At 34.2% G+C, this 12,080-nt stretch overlaps 1 protein-coding gene across 1 annotated transcript; it reads left to right on the forward strand.

Annotated features, from left to right (window-relative positions):
• Positions 1 to 1,234: 1,234 nt before the first annotated feature.
• Positions 1,235 to 5,579, forward strand: LOC7482581 (protein DETOXIFICATION 53). The gene is made up of 3 exons (XM_002323030.4): positions 1,235 to 1,486; positions 1,636 to 1,947; positions 3,960 to 5,579. Exons 2-3 carry the CDS (start codon positions 1,747 to 1,749, stop codon positions 5,379 to 5,381), a joined length of 1,623 nt encoding a protein of 540 aa, XP_002323066.3. The 5' UTR covers positions 1,235 to 1,486; positions 1,636 to 1,746; the 3' UTR covers positions 5,382 to 5,579.
• The last annotated feature ends 6,501 nt before the right edge of the window (positions 5,580 to 12,080 follow it).

Raw genomic sequence — 12,080 nt, forward strand, 5'->3', positions numbered from 1 at the left:
TTAACATATATATATATATATATTCAACCAGCTTGGAACATTTACAAATCATAGTTTACCATTTCAGTAAAGAAGAGCCAACTCCACAAGCCCATTCCTCTTGTTAAGTATTTATTAGAGTTAACGGAAATTTGTGTTTTTTTTTTTTTGGATAATTATATCTCTTTAAAAATTTATTTAAAATAGAGTTATGTCATTTTAAACAAGAATTGTGTACTCTTTAAAGAGTTATATATAATGATTTTGTAAAACAGAAAATTAAAATTATCTTTATATATGGAGAGAATTCTGACAAGATTTTTATAATGAAGAAAACTTTTGTTTTTTTCAATAACTTTTTTCTTTTACAAACTTTTTTGTAGGGAATAATGTATAAATTCTGGTTCGTTGTTTATTCTTGTATATGCTACTAGGAATAAAAAAATAAAATAAGTTTAAAAAACAATATTGCAATCAATAGGCAATAAATTATTTAAAAGTTAAAGGATTGATTCTTGCCTATATTTATATATATCTATATTTGTTAACAAGTACTATAAATTAATTTTTGTTTTTTTTACATGTTTTATATATATATATATATTTAAAAACCAGGCCCATCAAAGCAAGGAGTAACAACAAGAACAACTCAAATTACAATAAATATGGCCACATTGGAGTACATTTTATGCAAAAAAAAGAGAGGCTTAAATAGTATAAAAATACTAACTACTACTTACCTAGGGCTTTGCAGAAAAAAACTCATAGAATGGCGATCGGGGTGCGCAAAATATGATGGCAAATCGTACATATATATCAATTGTATTAAATTTGCCCATCACACAAAGCCTCAAGATGCATGATCATAAACATCTCCTCATGAACATGAATATGACAACCTAAAACATTCCTCTTATGAGTTTCGATTCTTAAAAAAAAATAGCAACTACATATACTAAAATCAAAGATAGTACTATTTCATGAGGCATCCATAATGTAGGCAATGTACCTTAGTGCCCATATTTTATTAGAGAAACCTTTATTCACATAAGAGAACAAAGATGTCCTAACTTGCTGAGGCACAATAGAAAAGAAAAGGTAAGAAAATTGTCCTTGGTTTCACTAATCACTGTGTTGTATATATACTCTAATTAATAATTTATTTCTAGGGTCATTGACTTTACATGGAGGAGGACTGGATTTGACAATCACCATTCGTGGAGATAGCAAAAAATGAAGTGGACATAGCATTCCTCATCTACTATTACTATACATACATTGAAGCTGTAGTTGGAGCAGTGTCATAAATCATTCAAGACCTAGGGATCTGTAGGTCCATGCTTTTTAGATCCATTGTTTTTTTTCATGTCCCAATGCAACCATTTTCTCTGCTCTAATTCCATCCTCCCTGCAAAGCAATAGTTCCAATGCCATGGCCGAGGATCCCTGACCAACAACCTCTTCACCATGACTGTACACAGCTTTGGAATTTGTGAATATTATTAAGGTATTTTGTCTGTTTTTCATTTACTCTGTAATGTATACTAGCTATATGCAATATTCTTAGGCATATATATGCTTACGTATAATGAAAACAAACACAGATTTCGCTGCTTATATTTTTCTTGTGGTGTTGTTTCTTTTTTGGCATTGCAGTTGTTTGTGTAAGCAGCGAAGACTGAAGGACCCATCTTTGGAACTGGTCTGTTTTTTGTGTTATTAGGTTAATTTGTTTACTGATCTTGCCTCTATAGCTAGCAAGCAAACATGTGCCCTGGTAGTGGTGGCAGTACTGATACAGAATCTCGAGGGGTTATAATTTGTGATGATTTGATTTCAAAAAATGGAGGAGGAGGAGACTACAAGAATGAAGATACAATGAGAGTAAGAGGAGAGGTCAAGTTTGTACATGGTCTTCTCAGACGGTTTAGTGTCAATGGAAATGTAGAAAGTTTGCCACTGCAAGAGGCAAGTTTTCCCCTCTCTCCCTCTCCATCTCTCTCTCTCTCTTTATTTATGTGTGTGTGGGTCTTGCTTGTGTATGCATTTCTCCTTTTCAAGAAGTAATGTCTTCGTCTTAATGACATTAGTGAAATTCAATTGGGGGACATACTTGTTTCTAAACAAGGTAGCAAGCCTCCTCCTCCTCCTCCTCCTCCTCATCCTCCTCCTCCTCATTGAAATAGGTGTCAAAAAAAGGTTAACTTTACCACTTTCCAATCCTCAATCTTGGCTGTCATCGTTACCACTTTCCAATCCTCAATCTTGGCTGTCATCGTTACCACTTTCCAATCCTCAATCTTGGCTGTCATCGTCTATGTTTGGACGCTCTAATGTCGTGTTCTTTCTCGGTTTTGTCTGTCTTTATCAATGGATGTGAAGAGTAGAGAACCTTCTTCTTTTTTTAACTGAACAAAGTACTTAGGACATGGGTTTTTGAAGTTGTATGATCATTTGCGGACACGAAAAAAACCTCAAAAAATAGACCTTACCTTACTTTTCAGTGCTTCAAATTTTGGGCTGACACTTTAGAAACAGAGATTTGCTCAGTTACTTTTTAGAAACCAAAACCATGTTGCCACCGATTTTGTTTTGTCATCATAAGACTAAGAAGATACGCATACAATGCAGCACAACCGCATTTTCTGGTAGGTGGCGAATATCAATATAGGCTTATAATACGTACGGCTAGAGACTGTTATTAAACCCAGGCCTGACCTGATTTGAGCTGGATTTAAAATATAAATGAACAGGAGTGAATTTAGTACGATTTTATCGACATTATAAGTTGATTTATTATAGATTTTACTCATTCAAAATTTAATTTGACTTTTAAAAAAAACGAATATTTTTTTTAAAATAAAAAACTACTTTGTTTCATTAATCCCGGTCAATCCATCCAATTTATAATTAAATCTTGGGTCGAGCCGTGAGCCAAGTTAGATTTAATATTTTTTTTATGTAACATATGATATAATTGTGAAATAAGAAATCATATAGAATTTTCCTTTTTTAACTTTTAAAGAGACCATGACCAATGGACTGCCCTAAATCTCAAGAAAAATGACATTGAAGAACAACTTTGCTGATATCCCCCTCTCTTTATTCATTTGATTTTGTTTCAAGTAATGTCAAAAGTAGCTTCTACTATTTTTTTTTATTAAATTTATAGCTTTTTCTTATCCCTATAATTCTTTTTTATATATATTTAATATCCTATGTGGAAAGAAATTCCTTAATCACACTTTTCATCATTACACAGATCTTATGATATTGCAAGTAAGATTATAAAAAGTAACATAAAAGATTTTATAATGGAAAGTTCAATCAAAGCTTTATTATGAAAATATGCTTAACTATGGTATTTATATTTATATTTATATTTCATAACACAACATTTTTTTTTTAAGAAAATATAATTTGGGGTTAAGGTTGCATAATTGAGGCATGCACTTTATAAGGGACACTAAGGTACCTTTAATGCAGCTAGCTTACATGCTTTATGGACAAGAAGTAGAAATTCCACCAATTTCATATTGTAAAATGGCTCGTTACCTTTTTTTAGGTCCTTGTCATTTAATTTTTAAATTCACTTGATTGATCAGAATATTAATTTCGTATATAGAATATGTTATTGGTTAATTAAATTTTAAGTTTTTTTAGTATTTTTAGATCGTTTTAATGTGCTGATATCAAAAATAAATTTAAAAAAATATTATTTTGATGCATTTACAAGCAAAAAACACTTTGAAAAATAACATCTACCACACTCTCAAACACCCAGTAAATATGTTGTCCATCCATACTTCATTCAGTTTTCATTTTCAGTGATATAGATTTAATCATATCATACACAACATGATCATGATGGCTTAATACCAAATCTGAATATATTGTAGAAACCTCCTTGGTATTGTAGTGGGACTATGCCAACAGACGAGGGATAATTCCTTGACATGAACATTATGGATTCTATGCAGGTGGGAGAAGAGGTGGTGTCTCTAGCCAAGATAGCATGCCCTATAATAATGACAACTCTGCTTATTTTCTCAAGGTCTATTATATCTATGCTCTTCTTGGGTCATCTTGGGAAAAATGAATTAGCAGGAGGGTCACTAGCACTTGGGTTTGCAAACATCACTGGCCTCTCGGTGCTGAAAGGCTTAGCCATGGGAATGGATCCTATCTGTGGACAAGCGTATGGGGCCAAGAGATGGTCAGTTCTTGGCCAAACCTACCAGAAAACTCTCTGTCTTCTGATTCTTGTTTGTATTCCCATCTCCTTATTATGGCTAAATGTGGAACCAGTCTTTATACGCCTAGGTCAGGATCCAGATATCACTCATGTTGCGAAAATTTATCTGTCCTCCTGCATTCCTGAATTAATAGGTCAAGCTGTTCTTCACCCTATGAGATCCTTCCTTAGAACTCAAGGTTTGACAGCTCCTCTTACTGTAGCAGCAGTAGTTGCATTGATCCTCCACGCTCCAATCAACTACTTTTTGGTAATATACTTGAAGATGGGGGTAAAAGGGGTTGGATTAGCCCTTTCTTGTAACACGTTAAATTTAAACTTAGGCTTGCTGATTTATGTCACAGTTTCCAAAACACCATTGAAACCTTGGCATGGGGTTACAGCTCTCTCAATCTTCCACAGCTGGTGGCCATTGCTATCACTAGCATTACCTAGTGTCATCTCTGTATGCTTGGAGTGGTGGTGGTATGAGATCATGCTGTTTCTTTGTGGCTTACTCCGCAACCCGAAAGCAAGTGTGGCAGCTACAGGCATCCTCATTCAAACAGCGGGTATAATCTACTCGTTTCCATTTTCCCTGAGCATCGGTGTATCTACGCGAGTTGGCCATGCATTGGGCGCTGGACAACCGTCTCGTGCGCAATGGACAACAATAATCGGTATCTGTCTCGCGTTCACATTCGGCCTATCTGCATCTGTTATCACAGCAGCCCTGAGATCAGTGTGGGGGAAGCTGTACACCGACGAGCCACAGATTCTTGACTTGATCTCAACCGGACTTCCACTACTCGGGTTATGTGAGCTTGCCAACTCTCCGCAAACAGCTGCCTGCGGAGTTCTAACAGGCACTGCCCGTCCTAAAGATGGCGCACGAATAAACTTATATTCCTTCTACTTGGTCGGATTGCCGGCTGCAATTCTCCTAACTTTCAAATGTAAAATTGGTTTTCCGGGGCTATGGTTTGGGCTACTAGCAGCACAGATTTGCTGTCTATGCATGATGCTGTATACTGTGGTTCAAACAGATTGGAGGCACCAGGCTAAAAGGGCTGAGGAGCTAACTGCAGCTATGGAAGATAATGATGATGATGACGACGACGAGATGGGGGATGATTTGGAAACAGGATTGCTTGCAACTGTTAATTGATTCCCCAAAATCAAGTTGGTGAGCAGGCAACATCTAACAAAGAGAGTCAGGCTAGATTATAACATACAAAATGAGCTAAAAACATATTATTGTGTTCAGAAACTACTGCAGGGTGATCCATGTTTTTGATACTGGAGAAAAGCAAAGAACTTCTCTGTTAAAATTGATTGAATGATATATTGAATCATGTCTTAGAAACAGGAACATCATTTACTTCTTAACTGATACATTTGTACATGTAAAAGCAGAAACCTACAGCTGCTAGATTCCACGAATTACCTATCGCATGTCACATTCATGGTCCAAACGAACAAGGGAAAAAGCCTCGAGGTTTTGAAAACAAAAATAGAAAACAGAACGGTGAATGATACCCAAAACTCCTTTAATTGCTCCAAAACCATTTTGTTAAATGTAAAGAAGAAAGGTGCAAATTTTAGTATTAAAATCCTCAATCAAGTCTATTGACTATGTTAACATACATTGGCTGATTATAAGTTCAAATCTAGGAAATTACGAGAAAGCAGATATAATTAGCGTGAAATTGACTGCCTTGGATCTGTACTAGTCTTCGAACTCCTACCGTTCATAGTGGCAGTGTCCCGAACTTCCAGTCCTCTTTTAGGAGACAGATCGTTTGTATGTGGGAACGGCGGTCACTCTCCTTTAACTAACGACACGTCATGGCACGACATCTTATTTGGACCACATCGACCTATGGCCTACATCGAGGGGCCCAGATTTTAGTTTGCTTATGATTTTAAGGTTAATGTAGTTTTGAGTTGTGTTCCGTATTCTGGACCAAAAGCTAACACAAAAATACACACATTTATGTGGTTACTCAAATTGAGTACATCAAATCGACCTACGACCTACATCCAGGGGCCCAAATTTTAATATGCTTATGTTTTTATGTTTAATGTAGTATTGAGTTATGTTATTCAAAGCTAACATAAAAAACACACAAACAAGTATATTTATATGGTTCCTCAAATTGAGTACGATCATGGAGAACAACAGATTATATATTATAAGAGAAATAGTAAAAATACTTAACTCAACTCCAGTGCAATCTTAAAAACTCAGTATTTCACTCTTACACTTAGTGCTTCTCTTAATTATTTTTTTCTCTCACTTTGAGCTCATTGCACACTTTCTTTACATTGTGTGCTCTTCTCCTCTCTTTTATCTATACAACAATGGAGAGAGTCTATTTATATGAACCATTATGATAATAGTTGAAAGTTCGGAGATGAAGAGTTAAAGTCGTGGTTATAAGTTGGAGGTTGGAGGTTGGTATAATTATAGAGACATAATTATAGGAAAAATCTGGACAAACTCCCACAAATCACCACCATGGCTAAATTTATCCATCTAATCCTAGTGGTCATTAATGTTGCCTTTAATGAGCCATACACCTCGAGGGTGTTTAACACTAAGAGATATTGACCAAGTCCAAACAGTGTTGGAACTTGATCCATGAGACAACTTTTGTGAGCATGTCGGTGTGATTATTTGCAGTGTCAATCTTTAGTAGCAAAATATTCCCTTTTTCTATAATTTCTCGAACAAAATGAAATCAAACATTGATGTGCTTGGTGTGGGAATGATGAACTTGGTTCTTTACAAGAAAAAAAAACATTTTGACTATCACAATGGAGATCCATGTGCTCTTGAACAATTCTCAAGTCTTCAGTTAACCCATATAATCAAATAGCTTCTTTAAAGACTTCCATTACTGCTATGTATTTTGTATTAGTTGTTGAAAAAGCTATCATTGACTGTAACGTTGACCTTCAGCTTACAAGCCCTTTAGCAAGTATAAACATATATAGCCTGTTATGGAACAACGTTTGTTTAAGTCACCAACATAATCTGAGTCCACATAACTAACTAAATTCTGCTCGAGCCTATCATCTCTCTCAAACTTCAAATCAATGTCAGTTATGTCATGAATGTGTTGTAGAATCCACTTTACTGTCTATCAGTGACCCTTTTCTGAATCATGCATATACCTACTCACTCATGTTAAATATCTGGTCTTGTACAAATCATAGCATATATTAATGCACCAACTGCATTTGCATAAGGAGTTTGAGTCATATATTTGTGTTCATCCCCTGTGCACAAAGACATTGAAGCACTTAGCTTAAAAAGAATAGCTAAAAGTGTGCTAACGGGTTTAGTCTTACCATTTACCCCGAATCTCTGTAGAATTTTCTTCAAATATTGACTTTGTGTCAAGCAGACTCTGTCTTTCCTTTTATCTCTCTGAATTTCCATGCTAAGAATCTTATTAGCTACTCCAGGACCTTTATTTCAAACTCACTCCCTCAATTAAGCTTTTAGTTTATCAATCTTCATCTTCCTCTTAGATGCAATTAATATATCATCAACATATAAGAGCAAATAGATGAAATAACCATCAAGAAGCTTGCGAAAATATACACAATGATCAAATTCACTTCGTGTGTATCCATGTTCTTCCATGAACTTGTTAAATTGTTTGTACCACTAGCGCGAAGACTGTTTTAATCTATACAATTACTTCTTCAATTTACAAGCCTAATTCTCTTTCCCAATGACTTTGAAACCATCTAGATGGAACATATAAATTTTCTCTTCCAAATCTTCATGTAATAAGGCAGTTTTCACATCAAGTTGGGCTAACTTAAGATCAAACTATGCAACCAAGCTAACAAAATACGAATTGATGAATGCTTGATAACTGGAGAGAATACCTTATTATAATATATCCTCTCCTTCTGAGCATAGCATTTTACTACTAATTTTTCCTTGAATTGGATATTGTCTTTTTCAGGATTGCCTTCCTTTTTGGCATAGACCCACTTGTAACCAATTGTCTTTTTTTTTAGGAAGTTGTCCCAAGTCTGATTTTTGTAAAAAAAAATTCATCTCTTCATCCATTTCCTTTTTTTATTATGCATTTTCTACACTTTGTACTGCTTCTTTATAGGTGCAGGGTATTCCATCATCAATCACTAGAAATGCATAGGCCACCATGTTATAATATCGAGCAGGTTTCTTGAAAGCCTTTTTCAGTTTACTTGTTGCAATAGGTTCTTGTTTTTGTGTGGTTGCTTGAGTTATAATTTTCTCTTCATTTGAACTTTCATCTAAATCTCTTTTAGTAGGGATTGTCTTAACAGTCTTTTATAAGAATGGTTGAAGTCTCAAACTCCATTTATTGTGCATCACTTGGTTGTTTCTTCTTATCATGTGATTTCTCTTATTGTAGCATGCCAAACTCGTCAAAACTGGCATCTCTACTCAAAATCATTTTTTTTATTCAGAATACCCGAGTCTGTATCCCTTTACTTCTTCACTAAAGCCTAAAAATACAGCTTTCTTAGCTCTAGGATCTAGTTTGGACTAACTAACATGATAATATGTTAAGCATCCAAATACACGCATGGAGTCATAATCATTTGTAGGAGAGTCTGACCATGCCTCCAAAGGGGTTCTCTCCATTTAATGTTGTTGAAGGCAACCGATCAATAATATGACGAGCATAGCTTAATGCCTCGCCCCAAAATGTTTCGCTTAGTCTCGAATGTGATAGCATACATTGGATTTTCTCCACCATTGTTTGGTTCATGCGTTTTGCTAATCCATTATGTTATGGTGTTTTGCGAACAATAAAATCTCATTTAATCCCTTTATTCTGACAAACTTCAAAAAAAAGATTTTATTATTTGTTCGCAAAACACCACAACATAATGGATTTTATTGTTCGCCCTAAATGTACTCATCATTATTATCTTATCAAAGAGTTTTAATTCTCCTTCCAGTTTAAGTCTCCGCCATTTTTTTCCATTTCAAAAAGATATCAATGACCTCGTCATTGTGTTTCATAATGTACGCCCATACTCGTCTTGAGAAATCATAAATGTTTCCCAGTCTTGGTGTCTTTTAATAGACCTTGCTTGTAAAGCCTTTTTCACTAACATGCTCTAAACATATGTGTTAAAATCTAGAATTATTTGCATCATCATCTTATAAGCTCTTGGAGATGTTATGGTGTTTTGCGAACAATAAAATCTCATTTAATCCCTTTATTCTGACAAACTTTAAAAAAAAATTATTATTTGTTCGCAAAACACCACAACATAATAGATTTTATTGTTCGCCCTAAATGTACTCATCATTATTATCTTATTAAAGAGTTTTAATTCTCCTTCCAGTTTAAGTCTCCGCCATTTTTTTCCATTTCAAAAAGATATAAATGACCTCGTCATTGTGTTTCATCATGTACACCCATACTCGTCTTGAGAAATCATAAATGGTTCCCAGTCTTAGTGTCTTTTAATAGACCTTGCTTGTAAAGCCTTTTTCACTAACATGCTCTAAATATATGTGTTAAAATCAAGAATTATTTGCATCATCATCTTATAAGCTCTTGGAGATGTTATGGTGTTTTGCGAACAATAAAATCTCATTTAATCCCTTTATTCTGACAAACTTCAAAAAAAAGATTTTAATATTTGTTCGCAAAACACCACAACATAATGGATTTTATTGTTCGCCCTAAATGTACTCATCATTATTATCTTATCAAAGAGTTTTAATTCTCCTTCTAGTTTAAGTCTCCGCCATTTTTTTCCATTTCAAAAAGATATCAATGACCTCGTCATTGTGTTTCATCATGTACATCTATACTCGTCTTGAGAAATCATAAATGCTTCCCAGTCTTGGTGTCTTTTAATAGACCTTGCTTGTAAAGCCCTTTTCACTAACATGCTCTAAACATATGTGTTAAAATCTAGAATTATTTGCATCATCATCTTATAAACTCTTGGAGACGACTTCTCTACCAGTAACTATAGACCCATCTAGAAAATATAAGTTTATTTCCTCGTGCCTCTTAAAGCAACTAATACACCAATGATTGCTCTTACAATTCTACCATGTATGATAATCTTGTAACCATTGGATTCTATAACTCTAAGTGAAAAGAGATTTATCTTTTAAGTCAGGTACATACCCTACCTCTATGAGTGTCTTGACTACACCATTATACATTTTAAGATAGAAAGTCTCAATACCTTTTATCTCACAAACATCATCATTACCCATCAATTCCTCCATCAAACTCCTCGAGTCTCGAGAACAAGTGTTTGTTAGGGCACATGTGATAAAAACATCCAGAATAAAGAACATATTCACTAAATGATTTTTTATTGATGAGATCATGAATGTAAAGTCTTATTCATCTTCACCTCATTCAACTTTCATAGTTGGTTCATCCTTGTTCTTGTTGCCCTTGTTTAGACAATCTTTCTTCAAGTGTTTTTCAATATATATAAAACACCCACTCATCTTTTATAAGATATCTTATATTTGATGATTCTCTCCTTGATTTTGAGCGAGATTTCCCTTGTCCTCTAAACCTTCAGGTGTTTATCTTGGTTTTAAATATTAATGCTTCTAATGTTGACTACTTATGAACAATTTAGTCATTCTTTCAATACTCATTGTTCATCAAAGCATTAGACACATCAATGAATTTAATATTTTATTTACCATATAGTAAAATGGCAACAAGATGTCAATATATGTCAGGCAAGGAATTCAATAACAGCAGGGCTTTATCTTCATCATCGATTTCCATAACCAAATTTTTCAAATCAGCTATTATTTTATTAAAATCATTAAGATGCTTATTCATGAAAGTATCATTCTTGTGTTGGAAATTAAAGATCTTCTTCTTCAATTAGAGATGATTCTTTATATTATTCTTTATAAACTTATCCTCTAGTGCTTGCTAGTTTCATTCTAAAAAGGTGTGCTTTCAATCCTTTACCAGATGAAGTTGGATGGAACTGCAGGCCAACCAATTCATTTGTATTTTCGAGTCGGAGTTATTAACATAGTTGGAAAGCTTTAGGAAGGTTTCAATGGATGTTGTGTATTCTTTGAGGGTCTTTAAGAAAATGCTTATTCCCATCCTTCCTATCATTTCCCATCTTTTCTCATCTAGATTTTTCGGTTTTATCTTCTAGAATGAGATTAAAAATCATTTGGACACACATATTCATAACTTTACATTTCCACATGTCAAAATTGTCTATTCCATCAAACTTCTCCACCTCAAATTTAGTATTCGATACCGAGATATATTGTGGAGGGATACTAGCATTTTCCTCTACCTCTTCTTCTAGAATATCAACAATTAGAACGTATTTGAATTATAAATGGACTCCTGAAATTGTTAAAACACACACGTTAATGTTTAAAAGAGCCAAAATAGTAACTTTGGTGCGCTATTTTACAAAACAAACACCACATTTATGTCCAAAATGATTGAAAGTTCTAGGAACGAGTTTGACTCGGCCCAGAACGAGCCAAAAAAATCATTTATTTGGCCAAATCTAACTAAGTAGACTCAAGAAAAGAATATTATATCTTTGTAAATGGAATATTCTATTAACTTCTGAAAGAATATTCCACACTATTAAATGACATGGATGCTGATGTGGCATTATAGGACCTCTTTGTTGATGATGTGGGAGATGACTCAGTGCCAACATGTCTATTTACATTTCAGCATCTTTTGAGGCTAGAATTTCAGCACTAACTAGTTTTTCTAATAAGTTTTTCGGTGAAACTTCAGCGAGCTTTATAAGGCTCGTTTTAAATTCAATTTAATGAATTTTATATTGTCAGAATTGTATCAATAAA

Source organism: Populus trichocarpa, chromosome 16, assembly GCF_000002775.5.
Source record: "Populus trichocarpa isolate Nisqually-1 chromosome 16, P.trichocarpa_v4.1, whole genome shotgun sequence".
NCBI classification, from domain to species: domain Eukaryota; kingdom Viridiplantae; phylum Streptophyta; class Magnoliopsida; order Malpighiales; family Salicaceae; genus Populus; species Populus trichocarpa.

What these genes read in the sequence shown, in the direction of transcription:
- LOC7482581 (XM_002323030.4), top strand. Translation starts at nt 1,747, where the DNA reads ATGTGCCCTGGTAGTGGTGGCAGTACTGATACAGAATCTCGAGGGGTT. An exon ending in AAAGTTTGCCACTGCAAGAG is followed by an intron (nt 1,948 to 3,959) that starts GCAAGTTTTCCC and finishes GATTCTATGCAG; the next exon opens with GTGGGAGAAGAGGTGGTGTC.